The sequence below is a fragment of the Molossus molossus genome, unplaced genomic scaffold, assembly GCF_014108415.1.
Source record: "Molossus molossus isolate mMolMol1 unplaced genomic scaffold, mMolMol1.p scaffold_m16_p_3, whole genome shotgun sequence".
Lineage (NCBI taxonomy): Eukaryota > Metazoa > Chordata > Mammalia > Chiroptera > Molossidae > Molossus > Molossus molossus.
The window spans coordinates 13,384,354-13,408,373 of record NW_023425366.1 but is presented as its reverse complement, the minus strand read 5'-3'; the positions used below and the strand labels follow the sequence as shown (position 1 = coordinate 13,408,373).

The following is a 24,020-nucleotide window of genomic DNA, read 5'->3' as shown; positions in this document are numbered from 1 at the left end:
TCTGCAGTTGCTGGGTGGCCTGTGATGACGTAATGAGGCCCTAGACCAGTGTTGCAGCTGTGGGAACGGATGGGAGGGAAAGATGGGCGAGGCACTGCCAAATGGAACAGGATTTTGTAACTGGTGTTAGATATGGGCTGAGAAACAGCAATGTCAGTGAAAAAGGAAGCCTCTGAGCCCTTGAGTCAGCCAGTTACGGAGCAAAGATTTTCCAGGACCAGCAATGTGCACCAGCACCACCCCAGGCTCTGAGAGCAGACAGATGGTGCGGAATGTGAACTGCCGGCTCGGGTGTAGGCCTCTCCGAGTACCGCTCTGCGAGCGAAATCCAGGGCAGTGATCTCCAAGCTTCATCCCCTGTTCCAAGTTCAAACACAGCTAGCATCCCTAGTACGAGCCTTTTCATTTATACATTTTACATGTGTACTACTGCACTGATGCATTATACACATTATCAAGTTTTTAAAACTAAAAATTACAAAAGCATCAGATCAAAAGACATGTAAATGTTAGTTCTAGTATTTTCTCCTGCATCCCCATGGCTTCTTCAGCCTACTTTATTTTTTTTTATAATTTTATTTTATTTTATTATTTTTTTTTTAATCCTCACCCGAGGATATTTTTCCATTTTTTGTACAGATAGAGTGGGAGGGAGAGAGAGGAAGGGAGAGAGAGAGAGAAACATCGACGTGAAGGGACACATCGAGTGGCTGCCACCCTCACGACCAACCAGGGCCGGGGACAAACTGCAACCGAAGTACGTGCCCTTAGCGGGAACCGAACCCGGGTCTCTCCGGACCACAGGCCGACGCTCTAACCGCTGAGCCAAACTGGCCAGGGCACTTCAGCCTACTTTAGACACCTGCACAAGGTGGGTTAGTCTCTGTGGCTTTTAAGGAACAATTACATCTCAGCATGATACATTATTAATTTTGATTCTTATTTTTTTGTAGGCTGGTCTGTGGTTTACAGGGGATGAAGATATAAAAATTCCAGAAAATCCTCTTGAACCGCTGCCATTCAATCGGCAGGAGCATCTTATAGAGGTAATGACTGAGGTCTTTAATTTTTTTTTATTTTTAAAAAAGCACTTTGCCCTGGCATGGTGGCTCAGTTGGTTGGAGCGATGTTTCACATACCAAAAGGTCTTGGGTTTGATTCCTAGGCACATGCCAAGGTTGCAGGCTCAATTCCTAGGCACACGCCAAGGTTGCAGGCTCAATTCCCAGGCACGTGCCAAGGTTGCAGGCTCAATTCCTAGGCACACGCCAAGGTTGCAGGCTCAATTCCCAGGCACACGCCAAGGTTGCAGGTTCAATTCCCAGGCACATGCCAAGGTTGCAGGTTCAATTCCCAGGCACACGCCAAGGTTGCAGGCTCAATTCCCAGGCACACGCCAAGGTTGCAGGTTCAATTCCTAGGCACACGCCAAGGTTGCAGGCTCAATCCCTGGTTGGGGGTTGTACAGGAGGCAATCAATTGATGTTTCTCTCTCACCTTGGTGTTTTTTCTCTCCTACCCACCCCCTCTCTAAAATCAATAAAAACATATCCTTAGGTGAGGATTAAAAAAAATTGTTCAGTACTTTTGACATTGATCAATTTCTTTGTCTTTTCTTCCACTTGTGTAATTTGTTTTAGACACCACTGTCACCCTCCAGTTCCTTCGCCGTGTCCCCTGGGCAGACTTGAACACTCACTATGCACCAGCAGAGGAGCCAGGGGGGCGGGCTTGGGGCCAAACCCTTAGACCTGCTGCTGACTCTCCATGTGATCCCAGACAATTTCCACGGCCTCTCTGGTTTCTTTCTTCTCACCTGTCAAATAAGCTAAGATGTCACTCACCACATTTGTCTCTAAGTGTCCTTCCAATTCTAAAAGCTTAGGATAAAAACTGCCACTTTACCAATATATGTCTTTGTTCATTCCTTTCTGTTTTGACTAACATGTACTACATACATACCAAGAATTGCATACGGTATTGCCCATGGCCCATCAGACTTTTATTGTTATCAAAAATGTTACTATTATCAATAGTAATTGTTGATGATAGTACCATGATAGTGGTAATATGTTGATAATAATAATAACAGTATTAATATTATTATTACCTTCTATTCCTACGGCCACAAGAGGAAGCAATACCTTAAAATCTAAAAACTACTCTGACTTCAGTGTAAAAGTTTGAAATATCCTAATATGCCAAACCATAAAAGATAGAAGAGCTGCAGACATCACAGCAAACTGTGCGTATTGATCGCTCAATTTCCAGCCAACCGTTAGTCCGACATTGCGGAGCAACACTGAACATGACTCCAGTTGTAACCTCAGGGGGCCGTTCCCTCCAGGCGGATGCAGTTCCTGAGCAGACCTGCTGGAGCCAGCAGGAGGGCAGGGGGCAGGGTGGCTGAGACCGCAGCACCGGAGGCTGGCCTTTCGGGGCATTTTCACCACGGGACACCGGGTGACTGAGGTCGTTTCTCCCGTGAGGCTTGGGGAGGCCGTCCCTCCGAGATCTGCAGCAAGAACAGGGTCTTCACTGAGAAGAAATCAGCAGACTGGATAGCACCTTCCTTTCCAGGCAGAAGTTTGTAGAAGTGTCAGACGAATACCATGTGATCTCACTTATATGTAGACTCTAATGAACAAAATAAACTGACGAACAAAATAGACACACAGACGTGGATACATGTTGACTGACAGATGTCAGAGGGGAGGGGCTAGGGGGCTGGATGAAAGAAGGGGAAAGAATTAAGCAAAAAGCATATTTGCGTCGCCCACGGACACAGTGTGGCGCTGGCCGGAGGGAAAGGAGGTGGGAGGCGGGCCGAAGGGAGGAGAACGGGCGGAGAGAGGCTGTGCTGGGGCGAGGGGCACCCGATGCACTGTGCGCGTGACGTTTTGTTGAGTTGTACACTTGAAACCTGTCCGCTTTTGTGAACCAATGTCACCCCAATAAATTCAACTTTAAAATTTTAATTTAATTTAACTTAAAAAGGACATCAGTCAAGGGCAGAGCCTCTTAGTTGCTCACCCAGCTGCTAAAGCCAGAAGGCGGGCGGTGTGGGTCAGCCCCCGGACCGTGACAGTGAAGCAGGAGGGGCCTTTGGGCCCCAAGGAAGGGAGTGGCTCCCACCTGCTGCTGCCCCAACTGCTGAAAAGTGACAGAGGGGAAGAGACAAAGTTGGGAGCAGAGGCAGGACTGTGAAGCCTCAGAAAGAAGTGCTCTCATGGGGCAAAGGATGGGTGATTGGTGTGTGTGTGAGTGTGTGTGAGTGTGTGAGTGTGTGTGAGTGTGTGAGTGTGTGTCTGTATGTGAGTGTGTGTGTGTGAGTGTGAGTGTGTGTGGGCGTGTGTGAGTGGGTGTGAGTGGGTGTGGGTGTGAGAGTGTGTGTGGGCGTGTGTGAGTGTGTGTGGGTGTGAGGGTGTGAGTGTGTGTGGGCGTGTGTGAGTGTGTGTGTGGGTGTGAGTGTGAGAGTGTGTGGGCGTGTGTGAGTGTGTTAGTGTGTGTGGGTGTGAGTGTGTGAGAGTGTGTGTGGGCGTGTGTGTGTGGGTGTCAGTGTGTGAGTGTGTGTGGGCGTGTGTGAGGGGGTGTGAGTGTGTGGGTGTGAGAGTGGGTGTGGGTGTGTGTGAGTGTGTGTGAGTGTGAGTGTGTGTGTGTGAGAGAGTGTGTGTGTATATGTGAGAGTGTGTGTGTGTGTGTGGGCGTGTGTGAGTGTGTGTGGGTGTGAGTGTGTGAGAGAGTGTGTGTGTGAGTGTGTGGGTGTGAGTGTGTGTGTGTGTATATGTGTGAGTGTGTGTGAGTGTGAGTGTGTGGGTGTGTGTGTGTGTGTGTGGGTGTGAGTGTGTGGGTGTGAGTGTGAGTGTGTGTGAGTGTGTGTGTGGGTGTGAGTGTGTGAGTGTGTGTGAGTGTGAGTGTGTGTGAGTGTGAGTGTGTGTGTGTGGGTGTGAGTGTGAGTGTGTGAGTGTGGGTGAGTGTGTGAGTGTGAGTGTGTGAGTGTGTGTGTGTGGGGGGGTGAGTGTGTGTGAGTGTGGGTGTGTGGGTGTGAGTGTGTGAGAGTGTGTGTGGGCGTGTGTGTGAGAGTGTGTGAGTGTGTGAGTGGGTGTGAGTGGGTGTGAGTGTGAGAGTGTGTGTGTGTATGTGAGAGTGTGTGTCAGTGTGTGTGTGTGTGTGTATGTGAGAGTGTGTGAGTGTGTGTGTGTGTGTGTGTGTGTGTGTGTGTGGTATCCAGAGGACACAAAAAGAGGAAGGGGTGGCGTTTCCCATCCCTCTCTGTCTCAGGCTCTGGATGCTCAGCATTACATACATTTTCATGTTCTGAAACTGGAATTAAAAGCACAGATTCCACTGCTGACCAATTCTGAGGTCTTGATGAAGTGACCTAACCTCTCTCTGTGCCATTTTGACCCCTCTCCGATGGGGCTGCTGTGGAGAGTGAGTGAGTGGCCCTGTCGGTGTTAGCTGAGCAGACGCTAACCTCGCTAACTATACGCGGGAAAGCGCGGTTAATGGTTAACATGCTGCAGAGAGATGCGAAGAGAAAACGTAAAGCAAGTTTCCTTTGCTGGCTGTAAGGAGAATAGGAAAGACCAAATCGGGGGGGGGGGGGGCGGATGCCCCAAGAAGAGGGAATTCTGAGGTCAGGATCCTCGGCCTCAGTTCTTAATTCTGCTGGGACTCACTGGATCCTCTCCAGGAGAAGGTGTAGGCTGCAGTCTGAGGTCCCTCCAGCTCTCCAGCTTTGTCACTTGTGCTTTCCATGATCCAGGGTGCCCTGAGCCACCTCCAGCAGGGGCCCCTGGAGACAGCTCATGACCCCTGTCCGAGGGCCTGGATGACTCAGGGTCCAGGCACTGGATGGAAGGCCCAGCTGCATCCCCCAAAAAGGAGCCCTGGGACCTGCCTCTGTTGCTGTCAATCATTGTCCCCGATAGTGACAATATCCAGTGACTGACGAGGTTCAGCAGGCTCTGTCCTGGCTTCCCAGTTTCCCACACACTCAACACCCCGAGCACTACTCCGTGTTTTAGAAATCCTTAGGGATTTCCTGAGAACAGTCCGTTGACTTTTACTATATTCAAATTCTCCACAGCTTCTGTCCATGTGAAATTCTCCCATCATTCTATTAATATTTGTTGAAGCCAAGCACATGGTTTGAAGTACTAGCCATTTGCTAACAAATCCCAAATGTCTATTTCTACCCCAAATCTGTCTTTCAAGTGTTAGACTCCTAGCTGCACTTTCCGTTTGACACCTCCACTTGAATGTTCCAGTGGACACCCACACTGGCCACATGCAGAACAGAGTCCCTGACCTCCCATCCCCGCCACCCGCCCACCGTCCCCATCCCCAGCGCAGTCAGCAACTCTGCCCTTCCAGGCGCTTAGGCCAAAACCCCAGGAGTCACCCCCAGTTCTTCTCTTTGTTTCAAAACCCACATCCAATCCCTCGGGACGATCTGGTAGACAGAATACCAGGATCAGACCACTTCTTCCAAGCCCCAGTCAAAAGCCTCATGATGTTTCCCTGTCTCTCCCTTTTCCTGGCTCAGACTGCAGGCGATCACGGCGGCCCCTGCTCAGACCGTCCCATAGCTTTGCCTGTGACCCCGAGGGAAAGCGGAAGTCCTGGGACGCCAACCTGGCTGTGGTCTGACTGTTCCCCTGCTCTCACCCCACCTCCTGCTGTTCTGCCCCTGGCCCAGCTGTCCCGGCTGCACTGGCCTCCTGCTTGTCGGTCAAACACGCGAGACATACACCCACCGAGCGACAGTGGCCTCCGCAGCCCCTCTGCCTGTCTCTTACCTGGGATGTCCTCAGTCCCTGCCCCTCCAAGCTTTGTTCAAATTTCAGCTTCTCAATTTTGCCATCTACCCCCCGCCCCCACTCTCAGGTCCCCTTTGGTTGGCCTACATTTTTTTCTACGTTTCCATAATCATTATCTAATTTACTTGATTTATTTTATGTATTCTCTTTTTTCTGTCCTCCCCTTCAAGAGCAGGCATCTTTCTCTCTTTCCTGGTAAATGCATTTCAAGCACCTAGAAAGGTCCATGCCTCGCACACCGAAGATGTTCAACACCGATGTATTTCCTCACAGTTTTTGTAAGTCGGAAGTCCAGGCCTGGCTTAGCGGGTGCTTTGTTCAGGGTCTCGCGAGGCTGAAATCAAGAAATCAGTTGGGCTGCATCCTCAGCGGAGGCCAATTGCAAGCTGGTTTCAAGTCCGGCTTCCGAGATGGGTTGTTGGCGGACTTCAGACCGGGCAGCTGCAGGGCTGAGCGCTCCAGCTCCCAGAGGCTGCGCTGCCCCGGCCACGTCTCAGGCGCCCCGCGTCTGGCGGGCTTCAGCTCTCTCCCTGAGGGCTGGGCGTATTAGAGGGCTTGCCTGATGAAGGCGGGCTCAGTGTCAGGCTCCCTTTTGATGAACTCAGAATCAACTGAATAAGAACTTTAAGGTCCTACAAAATCCTTTTACCTTCGCCATGGAAGGTAACCTCCTCGTGGGAAGGACTCTCCCACCACATTCATGGGTCCCACACACTCAAGGGGAGGGGAGTGTACAGGAGATGTGCTCCAGGGGTTGGATCCTTTGAGGCCTTCTTAGAATTCTGCCTATTATAATACTTTAAACTTTGTTAATTGATTTGGAGAGAGGTGGGGGGGGCGGGGAGAGAGAGATTTGTTGTCCCACTTATTTCTGCATTCATTGGTTGCTCCTTGTATGTGCCCTGACCAGAGATCAAGCCTGCAACTTTGGCATGTTGGGGTGATGCTCTTACCAACTGAGTACCCAGCCAGGGCCCCGCTACAACAGTTTCAATGATCATGAGAACATAGCAAGCCTTACCTTTTCAGAACGTCCAATTCATTGATTTCATAAGCCTGCGTAGTTACAGAAAGTGTCCACATATCAACCTATTTTATTTTCACACCTTTCTCCAAGACATCACATTCCATGTCTTTGTTAACAGAATAATGATGTGTTGTACCAGCATAGTACTTATCAGAGTAATTCAATAGAAATAATATGAAAGTTCAGTGATTCGTGTGAAAGAAATGAGAGCCAAGCACCCAGGACAATGCCATGGCCGTGTGTCTCAGTGTCCACCCCCTCTACTTCCGGTCCTGCTGGAAGTCCCTGCAGTAACTCGATGGCCAGTGAGAAGATGAGAAAATGCACAGTCCTGGATGAACCCACCAGCTGGATCATGACCCCTGGAAAACCTAAGGATGCCTTAGCATCAGAGGGTGTTTTCAAACATCTCAGCCTAGCCCTGTGCCTAGCTTACAGCAGACACTCAGTGAATGTTTGATGAAGGGGTGTCTGAATGAATGAACTTGCAGATCCCATCAAACTCTATGCTTCTTTTCTGCTTTGTTGACACAACAGATTCTATGCATTTTCCAATCAAAGTTTTTTCCATTTAAATTTTTGTTAGATGTGTCAAATCTCTGAAATTTCTTTTTTCAACTTCACGTGTGCCTGGTTAAATTTGCTCACCGTTGTGAAGGTGGTTGGTGATAGAGAACAGCTTGGTCTCTCTGGACCAAGGCCAGGCCCAGCACACTGGAATCACCTGGGAGCCTGCTAAACCTGCGGAACCCTGGCTGCTCCAGAACCACCTCCTTCTCTAGAACCTGCATTTTTAAAAGCTCCTCCAGGTCCTTGATGCACGTGTTGGAGAAGAGCCAGCCCCTCCCCAAACAACACCGCACAGGACTTAGGTGTGGCCTGTGTGTCCAGGTCAGGGCATCAGCTTTGCAGGGCCCCAGAGGATGTTAGGTTCCCAAGTGCCAGCCAGGCCAGCGACGCTCAGTGCGCAGCACACGCTGTCCCTGGAGGCGAGCCCGCGCTGAAGAGTCACAGTGCTGTCCGCAGTGAGTGTGGAGTTCAGAGCAAGGTGAGCCAGGGTCAAGATTTCAGTGGCCAGAGTCCCCACAGAGAGGGGTGGACCAGAGCTTCGTGTTCAGAAGTCAGGGCCCAGTTTGTCAGGATGGCGCTGAGGACAGACAGAGGGGTCCTTGCTCTTGGGGTTCCCTTTTCCTACTTAACAGGCAGCCCCAGCCATCTTTCTTAGCACATTTTCCCTAAAGATGTCAATACCATCGATTAGCCTGCAGTTTTCTTTACCATTAGAATTTCGAGCCTGACTTTTTATGATTTTTTTTTTTAACTTAGCATGCTCTTCATTTAATACCATCCACTCTATGTTAGTTTTACTGGTGCTGTCCTCAGAAAGTGACCTCGTTCTACAGCTGCTGGAGGAAGGGTGTCTTCATGGCCTGCCTGGACTCACTACTGGGCTACATGCATTTTCTGTTTGACTGAAATTATTTTTGTGTGGCAGTTTTTTTTTAGGCTCTTTGCTGACCCTGAGAAGGACCCACCCCTGCTTGACTACACGCAGATGCTGCTTTATTTTGCTTGCCACCCACACCCTGTGGAAGGGGTCTACAGGGCCCTCAGTGTGGCTACTGGGACTCATATCTTCCAACCGATCAAAACCGCTACTCCTCCTGCAGAAGAGGTAATTGAGTTCCAGAAACAGACCAGCACTGGGGTTTGGAGTGGGTGTCAGGAGATCCTAAACCTCTAACAACGACTGTCTTCTTTTCATGTCCGCATTTCCCTGGGCACCTAACACAATGCTTTACAGACACAGGTCTTCAATAAGGTCTTCTTCTATTAGACTAAGAACTAAGGACCCACTGGCACAGAAAAAAATGCTATTATGCTAAAATCAAAATTTGCTCAGCCCTGGCCGGTTTGGCTCAGCGGTTAGAGCATCGGCCTGCGGTCCAGAGAGACCCTGGTTCAGTTCCCACTAAGAGTGCATACCTTGGTTGCAGTTTGTCCCCGGCCCTGGGTGGTCGTGTGGGTGGCAACCACTCGATGTTTCTCTTTCATGTCAATGTCTCTCTCTCTCTCTCTCTCTCTCTTTCTCTCTCTCTCTCCCCCTCCCTCCCTCCCTCCCTCCCTCCCTCCCACTCTATCTGAACAAAAAATGGAAAAATGTCCTCGGGTGAGGATTAAAAAAAAATTGCTCAAAGTTTCTTGGGAGAAGCAACGTTTTCTTTGTAAAGGACAGCCTTTGTTCTGCATGCAGTGCTGATCCTGATCAATGAGCAAGTACTGGGGATCCACCCAATTCGTCTCTCCCACATTACGGAAACTCTGTGTACAACACATTCAGGCCTTAGACGCATCCACGTATATGTGAAACTGATAGTGTCTCAGGACAAAGCCCAGAGGCTGAAATCCACTGGTACTTCGTATCACCTGCATCCAAGGACAGAGAAGCTTAATATCTGATAAAGCTCACACTCCCCTTAGATTTCCCAGGCACAGGCAGGTGGAAAGCCCCAGAACAGGGCACTAACTAATCTCCTTATCAGGTGCCCATGGGCATGACGTTTTAGTCTTGCCCTGATCTTTTGAGGACAGAGCTGTGACTCGTGGTGGGACGCTTTTTCCTGGTCCTCCTTGGTGGACTCGGAGGGGAGGGGTCTCCATCCCGCCCAAACTCCTCAGACGTGCCAGCCACACTCCTCCTCCTATCAGACCAGCTGGTCAAACAGAGGATGCCGAGCTCCTTGGGGTTGGGGGTTGAAGTTCCTGTGACACTTAGACACAACCCTAAACTGTGTCCCTGAGCAGATAAACAGGATGTCCTTTCCCTCCCCTCAGGGCCCAAGCGAGGCCACACAGATGCTGAGTGTGTGCTGTACACGTCGCGTCAACACTTACACCGCGACAGAGAGCTCAGCTAGGCCTGTTCCCACGCGACAATGCTGTCTTCTCAGACAGTAGAAGGCCCGTTTCAACTTTCCCAGATAAATAAGGGGCTAGGTCCGTTCTGCCTTCACTAGGACCACGTTGGCCACTGTCCCCAGGATGGGGCTGCATCCCCTAGAGATTGTCCCCTTCACCTCACTGGCATGATCGCACGTAGCCTGCCACGAGGTCTCAGATGAATGTCTGTCCTCCGCAAGACCTCTGCCCTGCCATGGTGTCCCACGCCCTGGTTGATGTTCCAGAGCGTCCTGTGCTTCTCCCTTCACACTGCTGCTCATGGGCAACTGTTCAGGGTCAGCTTCCTTTCCGGCCTGTGGCCAGTGCAGGGCCATCTGTCTCGTTCTGCATTCCCGAACCTACGGCACCCCTGATCCTGAATTACTGGCACAGAGCTCAGTGACTATTTCACTGAGTGGATTAATTACTTAGATGATTAGCTTTGTAAATTACACCCTCTGCATAGCTCTACAAGGGACATAGAAGAAACCAAATTTGCTTCCCTGGGGGAGCTCCATCTAATTTCCCCGATTCATGCAGAAATGAGACAGTGATGTCCGACCATGGAGAGAACACAGAAGAAGGACATGGTTACATGGGCCTTATCCTTCAAAAGAGGGGCTTACGCCTCTTTCGTTCCCACCTCCCTATCTTTGCTCTTGCTGTTTTCTCCACCTGGAGTACTCTCATCTCATCTCGAAGGCTCCAAGGCCTCCCCAGTACCCAAGGCCAGTTTCAGCTGCTAGGCCATTCGTCCGGATCCCCAGACACTGAGGTCACTGAGTGTGCCCTCAACTGGGCTGCCGTTGTATTCAGACCCTCTCCGGGAGGCCGAGCGCCATTGCGTGCGTACGTGCCTCTGTTCAACACATATGTGTCCAGCACCTCTGGGTACTGAGAACAACCCCTGACCTGGGGTAAAACAGGTAAAATATAGACTGTATCAAATGGCAACAAATTCTGCAGGAAATGAAGAATGCAGGGATACATGTGGCAGTTGGGGGGGTGCCGTGTTAGAGGGTGGTCACAGCCGTCCCTCTGTGGAGACACGTACACAGAGGCCCGGGGGAGGCGAGGGGCCATGCAGGTGAAGACAGCAGGAAATGCAAAGCCCTGCAGTGGGGTCACGCCTGGTGTTTCCAGGGAACCGAGAGTCAGCCCTTGGAGCTGGACAGGAGGGGGAGGGGGCTCAGAGGGCTTGGCCAGCCCCGGCCCTGCCGGGAGATGGGAGGAGAAGTCATTGCAGTGTCGCCATCTGACCCACCATGTGTGGACCCTCCCTGGCTGCTGGGTTGACACCAGACTGCAGGGGGGCAAAAGAGGCGAGAAGTAGAGCTACTTTTTCTGGAAGGGGTTTGCTCATCTACGGAACCCTACCGCTACGTGATTTCTACCTTGAGTTGGGGACAGCACGTTACCCCAAAGTAGCTGCCACATACCAAGTGTTCAGCTAATGTTTGCAAACATGGCAGGAAAGAAGGGAGGAAGAGAGAGGGAAGGTGCAGAATCCAGTCGCAAAGGAAAGCAGAGGAGAGCAGACATTCCAGGCTGAGACAGCTCCAGAAAGAGCAGGAAACAGGAAGCCTGTGCTAGAACTGTTGCCACAGCAACAGACAAGTGCCTTGGTGGGTAGCAGCCCAGCCAGCGAGTGCAGGGCCTGGAACATCCTCTATCCCTGAATCACTTGTGCAGAGTCAGCTGCTGCCCCCGCCCAGGAAGCGGCTCCCCTGGAGTGCTTCTCTCAAGAGCTCTCTGAAAGACCAAGGGCACTGCACCCGAACTGACCCCCAACAACCACGGAACAGCAGATGGAAGGCGTGCACCCCGCACACAGGTACAGGCCTGTCCCCAGCTTGGAGTGACTCCTAGGAGCTTTTGCCATTCAGGATCCACCCACCTCCCTCATTCTTTCTCTCCCCTTGTCCTGCAACCCTGCCTCCGATTATGTCGCTCTGTTTCCGTGCCCCTTCCAACTGTGTTCTCGTTTCCTGGGCAACCCCATCTCAGGAAGCCATGATGAGCCTGCTCAGAAATAACACCCCCAACAGATTCATGCTCACTCCCAAAGCGCTGAATGAGATCTCTCTTGCTTTCCACATAAACAGCTAGAAATCTCCCCAATACTTCGGTTCTTCTTACTCCTTTTCTGAGACTCAGGCATTCTGTTTGATGTGGTGCAGACCTCCTATTAAAATCCCCTTCTTCTTGGGGGAATTTAGAAGACATCCAAGAGCAAAGCACTAGTGAGTATACACTGGTCCCAGTGAAAGTTGAAGTAAGCTGACATTTTGGAAAATGGTTCGTCTGACCTATGTGATGTGGGTTATGACGCTGGAATTTAGTAAGTGGTGAGCTTGAATCTCCCACTTTGCAAGTCTTCTTAAAGCTTCTTGGCAGAGCGTTTGAAGCTCTGGGGTTGAAAACACACATTTTTATTCCATGTTGCTCTTTGACGCTTTGTCCACATCAGTCCCGTGAGTGACCTGTCTGCCCCTGAGGACGGACTGAGCTGATGGAACATAGACATGCGTGGTCTGGCGCCATTCTGGGGACACATCTGCTGAGAGTCCTCAGGGGCGGCTCTGAGCATCGGCCGCGTGTGGCATGGTTTGCTAGTGCCACAAGCTGATGACAACGTGACTCACACAGAATTGGCTCGTTCAGAAGCACTGGCTGTTCTCCAAGCTGGCGTTCTGGTTTTGATCATGCATCTTCATTCACAGTCGGGACCCTTCCAAGATGTCTGCTGGAGGAGGCAGCCTTGCGCTCGCCCTGCAGTCCTGCCGGGACGCCGAGCTGGCTGCTGCAGGCCCGGTCGCGGCCTGGCTCCCGCCGGCCCTGCCTCTGAACCGCTCGCTCTATCCTGTCCCAGCCGCCAGACAGCAAACACAGAAAACATTTAAAAAGCATCCTCTGGCATTAATAAGTTAAGAATTCTTCGCTAAGATTTCAAATGTCTAAATTGTTACCCTTTTGCTAAAATAAAAATTACATTCATCCCGTGCTGATTATGTCAGGCCTTGAAAAAGCTGGTCCCTCTCTATGGAAATAGTGCGGAGAGACCAGGTCCCTTCTCTCTTTAATGTTGGCGCGGCCCGCTCCTCCAACTGATCAGTCGTCGGCTCACCCACAGGCTCTGTCTTTGTGTGTCCAGCACCTTTGCTGCATCTGAGCAGAAATGCGTTCTTCACTCACTCAGCAAGTAGTTTTACATCTTTTCTGCGTTCATTTCACTATCCTAAATGTCGTACTGTCCTGGGAAGTTGTTGATGGGTAGCCAGTGTGATGATCCCCAAGCTTCCTAGGTGGAGACAAAATGGCCAGTTGGATGATTCTGCCATGTAGCATTTCAGTTGTTTAAAATGGAGAAGAGAATGGATGGATAGATAATTGATAGATCAATAGATAGATAGATAGATAGATAGATAGATAGATAGATATACTTAATTCCCGAATCTTCACCTGATAGAGCATTCTCTCCCTCCCTGTCTCTCTCTCTCTTTTAGATATAATTCCCAATTTACCAAAAGATATGAAAACTCAACCCACACAAAGTTATAAAAAGACAACCTGTCTTCATTACTCTGCCTACAGCCCCGACAAATCCCTTATAGGTACTTAGGAATACTAGAGGCTTAGCTCTGTGTCATAATCCTTATATACCTGGGACTTAAGTAACTAGGAAAGAACACACATGATCTGTGCACTTAATGCTTCTGCTGAGTTGAATATTTACAGACATTGGCAAGCTTCTCTTATTTTAAGCCTGAATTAGTACTTGTCCTTTCATGAGGGAAAGGAGAATCAACACTCCTATTGCTCTGACAGCAGGCCAGTCAGCAGTCTGATAATGCCCAACTTTTTATGGCAAATCACCAAACATTGATGACCTCACCATCAGAAACACGTGCACACGCGCATACATACACATTTACTACAGTAAATACGGTAAATGCAGATGTACTGTAGAGAACCTGGAAAGTACAAAAGTAAAAAAGAAGTCACCTGTTCCACTAACTAGAGGTAACCGCCGCTGTAAATCCTTTAATACATCTGTTCCTTTTTTCACTAACAAGGACAGCAGTATTAGAAAATGAAGGTCCTAGCATATTTATTATTTTGTGTTCTGTTTTCTTTTTGCATTTATTGTGAATGTTTTCTCGTGTCACTAGATATTTGATTTCTAAACCCAAACGCCCATGGCAGTGCAGTCTTCCATCACAAAAGTATACTATAATTCATGTCGCCATCTCCCCACTTGGGGGATTACAGCTTTCCTGTTTGCTGGAAATAACACTGAATGAACATCCACAGACAAAAGTCTTTGTGCACAGCACTGTTTCTTCAGCATCAATTCCTAGACCTACGATGACTGGGCCTCTGACACTCAGGAAGCCACGGTGGGAACACGCACTCTTTACCAGACTCGTGTCGGTGCGGAGTCTGTGGGTCCTGGCCAAGTTTCAGGCAGCACCAGCGAGAACCCAGCCTGCCTTTCTTGTTTTCTGTTTTAACTTCTTGTTTTCTGTCCAACGTGTTTTCTGTTTTAACTTCTGAATGTCCAGCCAGGTTTAACCTCCAGTAGCCCAGCAAATGTTCCTTTCACTTAGAATCTATCAAACTTGAGAAACGAACTGGCCATAACCTCTCCTCTGCAGTCAGCTTTCAAAGCAAATCCTGCTAAAAATCGACATCGACGTGGAGAAGCCTGACACCAGTGACGGAAATTCACCCCAGTGCCCATTCACTGAGGAAGCCCGCATGCCTGGCACCAGCCAACACGTAGAGCAGTGATAAGACCCCCCACCGAGGCCTCTGCAGACCAGTTCAGCAATCGTGTGCTCTTCCAGACTTTGTTAGCTAGGTGTGGTAGGCACTATCATTCCATGACATAAACAACGTGGGACAAAGTTGGTGTGTGTAAATGTCTCCGTTACTGGGAAGACTGCATCTGACTTCCTGTTCTCTCCATGTGTCCGTGCAGACCTACTTCTTCACCGAGGAGAGCCCAGTCCAGGAGTGTCCCGAGACTGAGAACTTCGTGAGCGGGGAACAGGACCTCAGAGAGGAGAGAGAACGGAGAGAGGTGAGGGAGGACAAGGAACAGGAAGTCCCTGAAAATGCCAACACGGAGAGGATCTCTGTGGAGACGCTGCTCAAAGTGTTCCAAGGACAAAGCAAAGCACAAGACGCCAACCGCTTCGCCAGCCACCTGATGACAGAGAACATTTACGCAGAGGTTGGTGAGATGGGCAAGGGGGCGATCTGGGCATAAGGGAAGTTGCCCCAAGTTGGAGCATATTTTTAGGGAATTTCTTAAGTACATTTTTTAACATCTGCAGAATTGTAAAGTTTATTTTATTTTTTATCTTTCTTAAAGAACTTCATAAAAGTATTTCAGGACCTGGGTGCCAAGAATCTGGAGCCAATGGAAGTCACTGTTCTTTTGAAGCATCCTTTTATTCAAGACCTGATTTCAAGTTATCCCGCCTATAAAATTCCTGTGAGTATCCCCCAAAGGCACCCTAGATTGGCTGAGCTCTGGTTCAGAGCATCGTGGGACATTTCAAATGCGGGTGAGCAGAGAAGGGGGAAAGCTGGACTCGGCCAGGATAGGCTCTGCAGAAGCTGAGCTGGTAATAGCTTCGGGCCAGGCAGGCCAGCCCGCAATACCCAAGGCTCCAAGGTCAGGCACAGTGCAGGTAGCTCTCAGTACTTGGGATACTCCCAGTGCCATGGATGACACTAGTAATTCTAGGGGTAATACTCTCAGGACAGTGGAGCTGCCTCACCAGGACTGTGGGGCTACCTTGGATCTACAAGAGCAAGCCGGAGGTAGGTGATAGTTAAGGCTGGGTGGAGGGCAGCATTAGTGTTCTGATCATCCCAGCCACCTAATGACCCTAGCCTGTGATCGAAAAGCTTGGAAATAAAATCCTTCCTTGCCAAGGAGAGGTGAGGAGACCATGATCCCCAGCCAAGAGCTGACATATGCATGGCCCACATTGTCTGTGCCGTACATATGGTCACAGTGCCTGAGAAGGATTGGGTGGCATCAGGGAAACAGTGTCCAACATGAGGAAACTGAAGACAAAACCCATAAAGACTAGACAACCCAGCGGAAGGACGTAACGATGAACTGCACGTCGGAGCTCACACAGTAACTAAGCACGTTCCAACTGCACGTTGAACTTGGAAGGAAGAGGTTGACCCGCTCCAGAGAGTGGCAAGTTGCTGTAACCCTCTCAGATGCCGGTTCGACAGCATCAAGTTCTCTTACTTGGCTCCTGCTAGCTGTGTGTTGGACTAAAATGTGTTTGCTGAGTTTCAGATCAAAGCACTTTCACTTTGATACAATACCAGTGTGTAAGATGCAGCTCTCTTGACTTCCCAGTGATACATTCCTAGGTCCAGAAATGAGACCATCCAGACTTAAATATCTTTGTATCTAGATCTATTTGTTCTGAATTGGTAATCTTTTCTTATACGACTTTTATTACCTATATTAGGAATAATTGAAATTGACTTCTAATAAGCTAGCAGACCCTAAGCACTAGTAGTAAAGTATGATGACGGCCTTTAGGAACACAGGCTTTGGGGTCAGAAAGTCATGAGACTGAACCTCAGGTCTACCACTCCCTGGATACCTGACTTTAACTCTCTCTCTCTCTCTCTTTTATCTTTACTATTGAGAGTATTACAGATGTCCCCCCTTTTTTAACCCATTGACCCCCTCCAATCTGCTCTCGCCACCCCCACCCCCCAGGCCTTCACAGCACTGTTGTCTGTGACCATTGGTTATGCATATAAATTCTTGGGTTTATCTCTTCCCGCCTTCCCCCGCCCCCTTCCCTCTGAGATCTGTCCGTCTGTTCCTTGCTGCCATGTCTCAGCTCTCTCTGGGTTGTGGCTTTCTCGTCTGTTAAATGGAGATAACAGCCAGTTTTAGTCAAAGGGTTGTGGTGAGGATTAAATGAGACTGTGTGTCCGAAGCACTTGCCATGGTATCTGACACCTGGCAAGAACTAGGGAAAGGCTGGCTGTTATGGTTACCACCGAGCATCACTGCTGGCGCCAGTACCAGGCGGGTCCATGAACACCCAGCTCAGCGGCTGCTCTCCAGCAACACACTTCTGTCTGCAAGAGAACTTTTCCCGCAGGAAGCACATGAGAAGGATATAAGGTGACTCACCCAAGCACACAATTATGGGCATTCTAAACATAGGGCTTTTGTGGGTGTGGATGCCAGGTGACTCTCTAAGGACAGCCAAGGTGTGGACAGCGGAGGGAGAGGGGAGGGTGTCTCCCTGGCATTTGCTGTTGGGGTGGAGAGGAGGCGGCGTCCTGCGTGAGAGAGAGGCCTGGGCAAAGATTGGAAGGGCATCTGAAGGGCAGTGTGCGAAGGGCTCGGCGAGCCCATCGGAGCAGCAAGATCAGGCCAGATTGCACAGACCCAGAGGTCACCCAGGGAAACGTGGATTTGATTTGAAAAGCGATGGAGAGCGGTGGACTTGTGAGCAGGGTTGTGAAATGGCATTAATTTCCCCATCTCTAAGTGTTTCCTTGTCTCTTAACCATATCAGATCATTCTGTCTCTACATTTTCTAGGACTCTCTTTAAAAATTATCTGTGTCTCTTCATTTGAATGGGTTCGAAATATTTGGAAACGCAGTTGGCAGTTATTCCAAGCTGCTGTATTTGCACATCCACAAACATTTACTGTTTGCCCTGAAACTAGTATGTTGCAGTCTCTCTTCAGCATCTTCTCTTTCATTCGTTCATTAGTAAAGATCAGCCTTCTTCCCTCTTCAGATGGGGAAGGCATGAGGCAGTGCAGCCCTGGGGTCCGTGGGGATGGAGCACATCAGAACTAGACAAAGGGGCGGTGAGAGGCAGGTGACTGATGTCACACGCAGGACGTGGGAGTTGCCAGCTGTGGGGCCCTGCCCCCCTTTTTTTCCTCCTGACAGACATCATCCTGGGTAAGGTGGGTTCCAGAAGCCCATGACCTTAAACTGCATTTCATCCCATGTCTTCGTTCTATTTCAGGGAACAGCCCTTTTGTTTTGAACCAGTAAAAGAGGTTTCAAAATCCCTAGGAACTCTGGCAATAAGATTCATCTTATATTGCCAAGAATAAGTAGGAGCATAAAATGATACCACAAGTATTTTCTCCCCGAGTGGGAGAAAAACTCCCTTCACAGGACAATTTGGGATCATCCACACTCTGCCCAGAATGACCAAACATGGTTAGCCTGCAGAGATCTTTCGTCACTTTCCTGAGAAAGGACACAGCCCACAGCCCTGCCTCCGCCCCTGGAGAGGCATCCACGAGGCTCCTTTTAATGTGTCCTTCCCGCGTTTGGAAGGAGTGTCTTCGATTCGCAGACACCTTCGCCGAAGTCCTGCTGGCAGTTTGGATGTGTTTCCTCTGCCCAGGACTGTCTCCAGTGGGGCAGGACATCTAACATTTCAGGCCACTATCCACTATATTCCAAGAGCATCTTGAAGTATTGATCCCCAAACTACCTCCGCACATTCCCCAATGTTCCCTGGCTCAAGGTGCCAAGCTGCAGTGGCCCATTTTCCACCGCACCAGGATGGCCTGACACTCTCCTAGCAGAAAGAGTCTGTCAGCCCGTTCGTCTCATGATCTTGCGTTGCAGAAGGCTTTTGCTGAGTCAGCTTCTTCAACTCCCCTCCCCTGACCTTCACATCTGCCCCGTCACTCCACTGCGGGATCTGTGAGAGTCAGGGACACAGCATCAGGACTTACTCATGACTGCAAATCAAGGAGACGAGCCTGCAACCTGAAAAGGCTTAATTCTGACATTTTAAAATGAAGAAGTTCTCTTTCCAGTAATACGCTCTATTCTTATTTTCACTAAGCAAAAACAGAAAGAGAGAGAGAGAGAGAGAAGGGAAGTAAGGATGGAGAGAGGGAAGAAGAAGAGAAGGAGTAGGGAGGGGGAGGAACGAAGAAAAAACAGAGAAAGAAAAGAAGGAGGGAGGAAAGAAGGAAGGAAGGGAGGGAGGGAGGGTAGAGAGGAAGGAAGGAAGAGAGAAGAGAGGAAAGAGAGAGAGAGAGAGAAAGAAGAGAGAGAGAGAGAGGAAGAGAGAAAGAAAGAAAGAAAGAAAGAAAGAAGAAAGAAAAGAAAGAAAGAAAGAAAGAAAGAAAGAAAGAAAGAGAAGAAAGAAAAAGAAAGAAGGAAAGAAGAAAGAAGGAAAGGGAAAGAAAGAGAAGACTTGTCATCATTTTTCACTCCGGTTATCCATGTACAAGTAAATAGATCACATTTTTAAATGAACTTTAACCACAGTGATGTTATTTGAAGATCTCTCAAGATAAGTAGAGCAAAAGCTAGAGTGTGGTTTTTCAGGTTAAAATGTTGTTTACTGTTATAAACAGTGGGAAGTGAAGGTTGTTGCCTAACAGCTCTGTTGGGCAACAGCTCTGTTTACAAGATTTGTGTTTTGAAGCAGCAACATTTTGAAAATATATATTTGAAAAACCAAGTATGCATAATTATTTTCATATGTTTTATTTTGGCTCTTGCTAGAGGGTGGCCTGGCTTTGTGGTTAGGAAAGCAGGCTCCGGACCCACTGATTGAACCCAGTCAGTGCGCAGGGTTCATACCAACAAATTGTGTGATCTTGGGCAAGGGACCTCCTGAGGCCTTGGTTTCCCCATCTGTGAAATAGGGTTAATTATCACACCTCATGGGGTTCTTGTATGGATTAAATTACTTAATACATATAAAAGTGCCTGGCAGATATAAGTCACTCAATAAATGTTAGACATTAGTGTTTTTGCTGTTATTATCGGTGGTATGTTGGTAATTGCAGTGCACAGGAAATATTTCTGAGCCGTGTAACATTATATATGGAAGAACCAATAGGCTGGTATGTTCATCTCTTGACTTCAGCGTCTGCTCTCGGAGAGAAAGAAAGCTGTCTCTGGTGCAGGGCCACGATGACAAAAGATTCAAACCGAAGCCTCAGGAAAACCCACATAGAAAATTCAGATTTTATGTTGGATTTTACAGCTGTTCAATTAACTTCTACTAGATCTGATGAAAAAATGTTATTTTCAAATAATATTCCTAAATGATTAAGAAAATGCTTGGTTTAAATGTGAGAAGAGTAATGAGAATACTGTAACTTGGTTATTAGTGAGTAAAGTCAATTAATTTCCTATGACAAATATTTTTGCAAATGCAAATAAACACCCGGTTTTCTACACCAACCTCACAAATGTAGTTTCTTAAATCTGAGTACATGCAGGTTTCTTCTAGCAAACCTCTAAATGAAGCATCTAGCCCTAAAATTAAGGTTTCCCTGCCATGGGCGATAATGATAAATCTTTTAGTGTTAAAATCAGAATGTCACAGGAGAATGTGTGTGAAGACCCAATTACAGGAGGACAAAATACCTGTAAATATAAGTATGACTAGAAGGGACTCTCATCCTAGTGTTGTCTTCAAGGTCTGACTTTAAAGCAGGCTCCAACTTCTCCTGTATCTTTATGACAAAACACGATGGCTGCTTCAGCGCCTTGTGTTTTCAAAGCTCCTAGGTCAAACATTTCCAGACTCTCTGAAACTGTTCTCAATCAACTGCTCCTAAAAATTATAGCCACTGATTTCAGCTATAAACTTGTCCAAGGTTGGTTTAAATGTCTGGAGTTTATAATTCTCCCTGTGCTGTGGAGTGTTAGCAAATCACAGGTCAGCTCATCCCTCGATCCCCGAGTTGACGGTCGGTCGTCAGCATTAGCTTTGGTACACGCACTAGTCACGGAAGACCTGTTGGTCAGAGCCATGTGGGTAGGACTAGTCATAGCTGCAGCCATTCTTCTTCTATGAGTTCACTCGAGCCTGGCCTCTGGATGTAGAAATTCTGTGTTTTCAAAGAAACATTCCCTCAAGAAAATAATTCGCTCTGATTCCTGGCAGTGACTTGCATAAGCAACGCGTGTGTCACTCAGCAGAAGCAACTCGTATCTGTGTGAGCGACATGACCACAGTCAAAGTGAAACCTTTGGAACTCAGCTCTGAAGAAAAGAAACTTGTTCTTAAAGCACTTCCCTAAATCTGTGTAGGGGGAAACAAATTAGAAACTGCATAAACGTAACTCTACATTCTCTACGTGTTTGTACCCTTTCTACATCGTGACAGTATTTCAAGGTTTTTTTGTTTTGTTTTTTTTTAAATATCTGTGATCTAAAATGTAACAAAGCCGGGTATTTTAAGTGGATGAAAGACAGAGTCTTCTATTCCTAATATTAAAAAACCATGAAGAGATGAGCAAGTATGGTTCAGTGGATTGAGCATCATCCCATGGACTGAGAGGTCACAGTTCGATTCCTGGTCAGGGCACACGCCTGGGTCTCAGGCTCGATCTCCAGTGGGGGACATGCAGGAGGTAGGCGATCAAGGTTTCTCTCTCACATCGATGTTTCTGTCTCTCTCTCTCTCTCCCTACCTCTCTCTCTAAAAACATTTTTTTAAAATCCTCACCGGAGAATTTTTTTTTTCTATTTAATCTTCAGATAGAGTGGGAGGGAGAGAGAAGGAGAGAAACGGAGAGAGAGAAACATCAATGTGAGAGGGACACATTAACTGGTTGCCTCCCACAAGACCCTGACCAGGGGCGGGGATGAACTGCAACCAAGCTATGTGCCCTTGACCGGAATCGAACCCAACACTCATTGGTCCACAGGCTGATGCTCTAACCACTGACCAAAACCAGCCAGGGCGGTAAAAACATATATAAATAAATAAATAAAAATTTTAAAAAACATGAATAAATGAGGCAGTCCTCACCCCCTCAACATCCTACTGTTCTAAAAGTCTACAAATCTGTAGACGTGACTAATTTAGCATTAGAATTTGCCTTTAATAGAAGGTGAATACTGCTTTTAATTCATTTAATAGGGAAATCATCTTTTGGCTTACCCATTATGTGCCAAACACTGTGTAATTACTATTATAAATGTTATTTAATCTAACATGGAAATTCCATTGTTAAATGAGGAAACGCAGGCTCCAAGGTCTTCGACATCTTTCCAAGGGTACAGCTAGGAACTTGCAGGGCAGGGTCAAACTAAAGAGAGAGCAATTTTATCAAAGGGAAAAGAAAACAACTTTAATCACTGCCATATAGTAAATGATTGGTAGTCCTGTCATTTATAAATGTTTGTAACTTCTCTTTGAATCTCTTCTCTTAGGATATTAAAATAATTCTCCAAAGGAATGAGCATGTGCAAGGAAGTGATGAAGAGAGATCTCCCTCAAGACTTACAGAGGAAAAGAAATGAAAATGAGAGTGTGATTTGTACAAACTGGCGATGTAAACATGGTGTTTGGCATGTGTTTATTGTTGTAAGTGTAGAAATGACCTTTACCAGATTATGAGAGAAACTGAATAACAGAATTCTTTAACTCTGAGAATATTCTGTAATAAATCTTACATTTCTGAGCAAAAATCCAAAGTGAGAAAGAATGTATTTTTTTTTTTATTTATCCTCACCCGAGGACATTTTTCCATATTTTTGTTCAGATAGAGTGGGAGGGAGAGAGAGAGAGAGAAACATCGACATGAAAGGGACACATCGAGTGGCTGCCTCCCACATGACCCAACCAGGGCCGGGGACAAACTGCAACCAAGTACATGCCCTTGCGGGAACCGAACCCGGGTCTCTCTGGACCCCAGGCCGAAAGAATGTATTTTGAAGTGATTCTGAGAAATAGAAGGCACCAGAACAAGCTATTCTGAAGTCAGTTCATGAGCAATCCCTGTGAGAGGCACCTGTAGATAAAGCAGATGAAGTGAAAATTCCCCCACAGCTCCACACCAGGGCAGTTCTGATGTGGACATTTTGCGGTTCTTGCTCCGTGTGCAGTTAATTCCAAGATTCATCCCACTACCCATTTCCTCCAAATCTACAAATCTTAGGTTCATAGGTCCAGGAGGTGTCAGCATGGACGACCTGAAATACCACTTCCAGGTCATTTCCTGCCAGCATAGCACTGGCCTCCTGGAAGTTCATGTCAACTGTGACTGCCGTCTCTCCGTCATCCTCTAACCACCAAACTGTCACCCCCTTCAGCATCGTCCACTTTTGCGCCATCTCTCTCTCCTTCTCCCCCCCCCCCAAATATTACCATGTCCTCCAGCTGTTGCTTTTGTGAGATGAAGCCGAAGTCTCTTATCGCAGTTGCTCTGCTCCGGATATCAGTGTGGCATTGCACAGGATCATTCATGGGCCTCCATGTAGCCTCAGGAAGAAGGTAAGCAATGCAGACTGAATGCAAAGACACGGGAATTTGTTTTGGAGTGGAGTGTTGGTGGAGTGACTTTAGCAAACACAGAAGACTCATCCCATGAATAATTCATTATGTCTCTTCCTCAGCGGACTGTTAGCTCTAGGCGATACTGACCAGGTCTGTCTGATTCACCTCTGTGACACAGAACATCAAAGAAATCCAAAGAAAGCTACAGAATCTGTGTTTGACACAATGTTGGGAAGGATTTGAATTACATTATGTTTACTAAGACAAAGAAGACCCAATAACAAAGTTAAAATATTAATAATAGGTAACAATAAGTAATAATAGCAAATATTATTGAGGGTTTCCCTGGAGTCAAGAGTGTGCTGAGATGCCCTGGCCGGTTTGGCTCAGCGGTTGGAGCATCAGCCTGCGGTACAGAGAGACCCGGGTTCGGTTCCCGCTGGGGGCATATACCTCGGTTGCAGTTTGTCCCTGGCCCTGGTTGGTCGTGCGGGTGGCAACCACTCGATGTGTCCCTTTCACGTTGATGTTTCTCTCTCTCTCTCTTCCTCTCTCTCCCTCCCACTCTATCTGAACAAAAGAATGGAAAAATGTCCTCGGGTGAGGATAAAAAAAAAAAAAAAAAAAAAAAAGAGTGTGCTGAGAACCATTACGGGCCTGAGCTCACTTCGTTTTCACAACTCTGCGTAGTGGTTACTTTTCATATAATGAAATTACATGGAATTGCCATTTACATGTAATGAAATTGACATTTACAGAGATTATGTAACTTGCCCAAAGTCACACAGTTGGTAAATAATAGACACAGATTATAAACCCAATATTAACCCCAAAAGCCTTAAACAGTACAAATAACCAATTATACAAGCATAGGATGGAGGAATAATGGCTTAACAGTATTTTTAAAAGAAAAAGAAAAGGTTTCTTCCAAG

The 24,020-nt window shown here is 47.8% G+C and overlaps 1 protein-coding gene across 1 annotated transcript in view; it reads left to right on the top strand.

Moving 5' to 3' along the window:
- The window catches only part of SPEF2 (sperm flagellar 2), a 158,002-nt gene extending 135,890 nt beyond the window's left edge, over positions 1-22,112 (top strand). The window contains exons 33-37 of the mRNA XM_036280192.1: positions 954-1,046; positions 8,348-8,527; positions 14,777-15,031; positions 15,173-15,295; positions 22,023-22,112. Of these exons, the coding sequence (XP_036136085.1) occupies positions 954-1,046; positions 8,348-8,527; positions 14,777-15,031; positions 15,173-15,295; positions 22,023-22,112 (741 nt within the window). The remainder of the gene's footprint in view (positions 1-953; positions 1,047-8,347; positions 8,528-14,776; positions 15,032-15,172; positions 15,296-22,022) is intronic.
- The last annotated feature ends 1,908 nt before the right edge of the window (positions 22,113-24,020 follow it).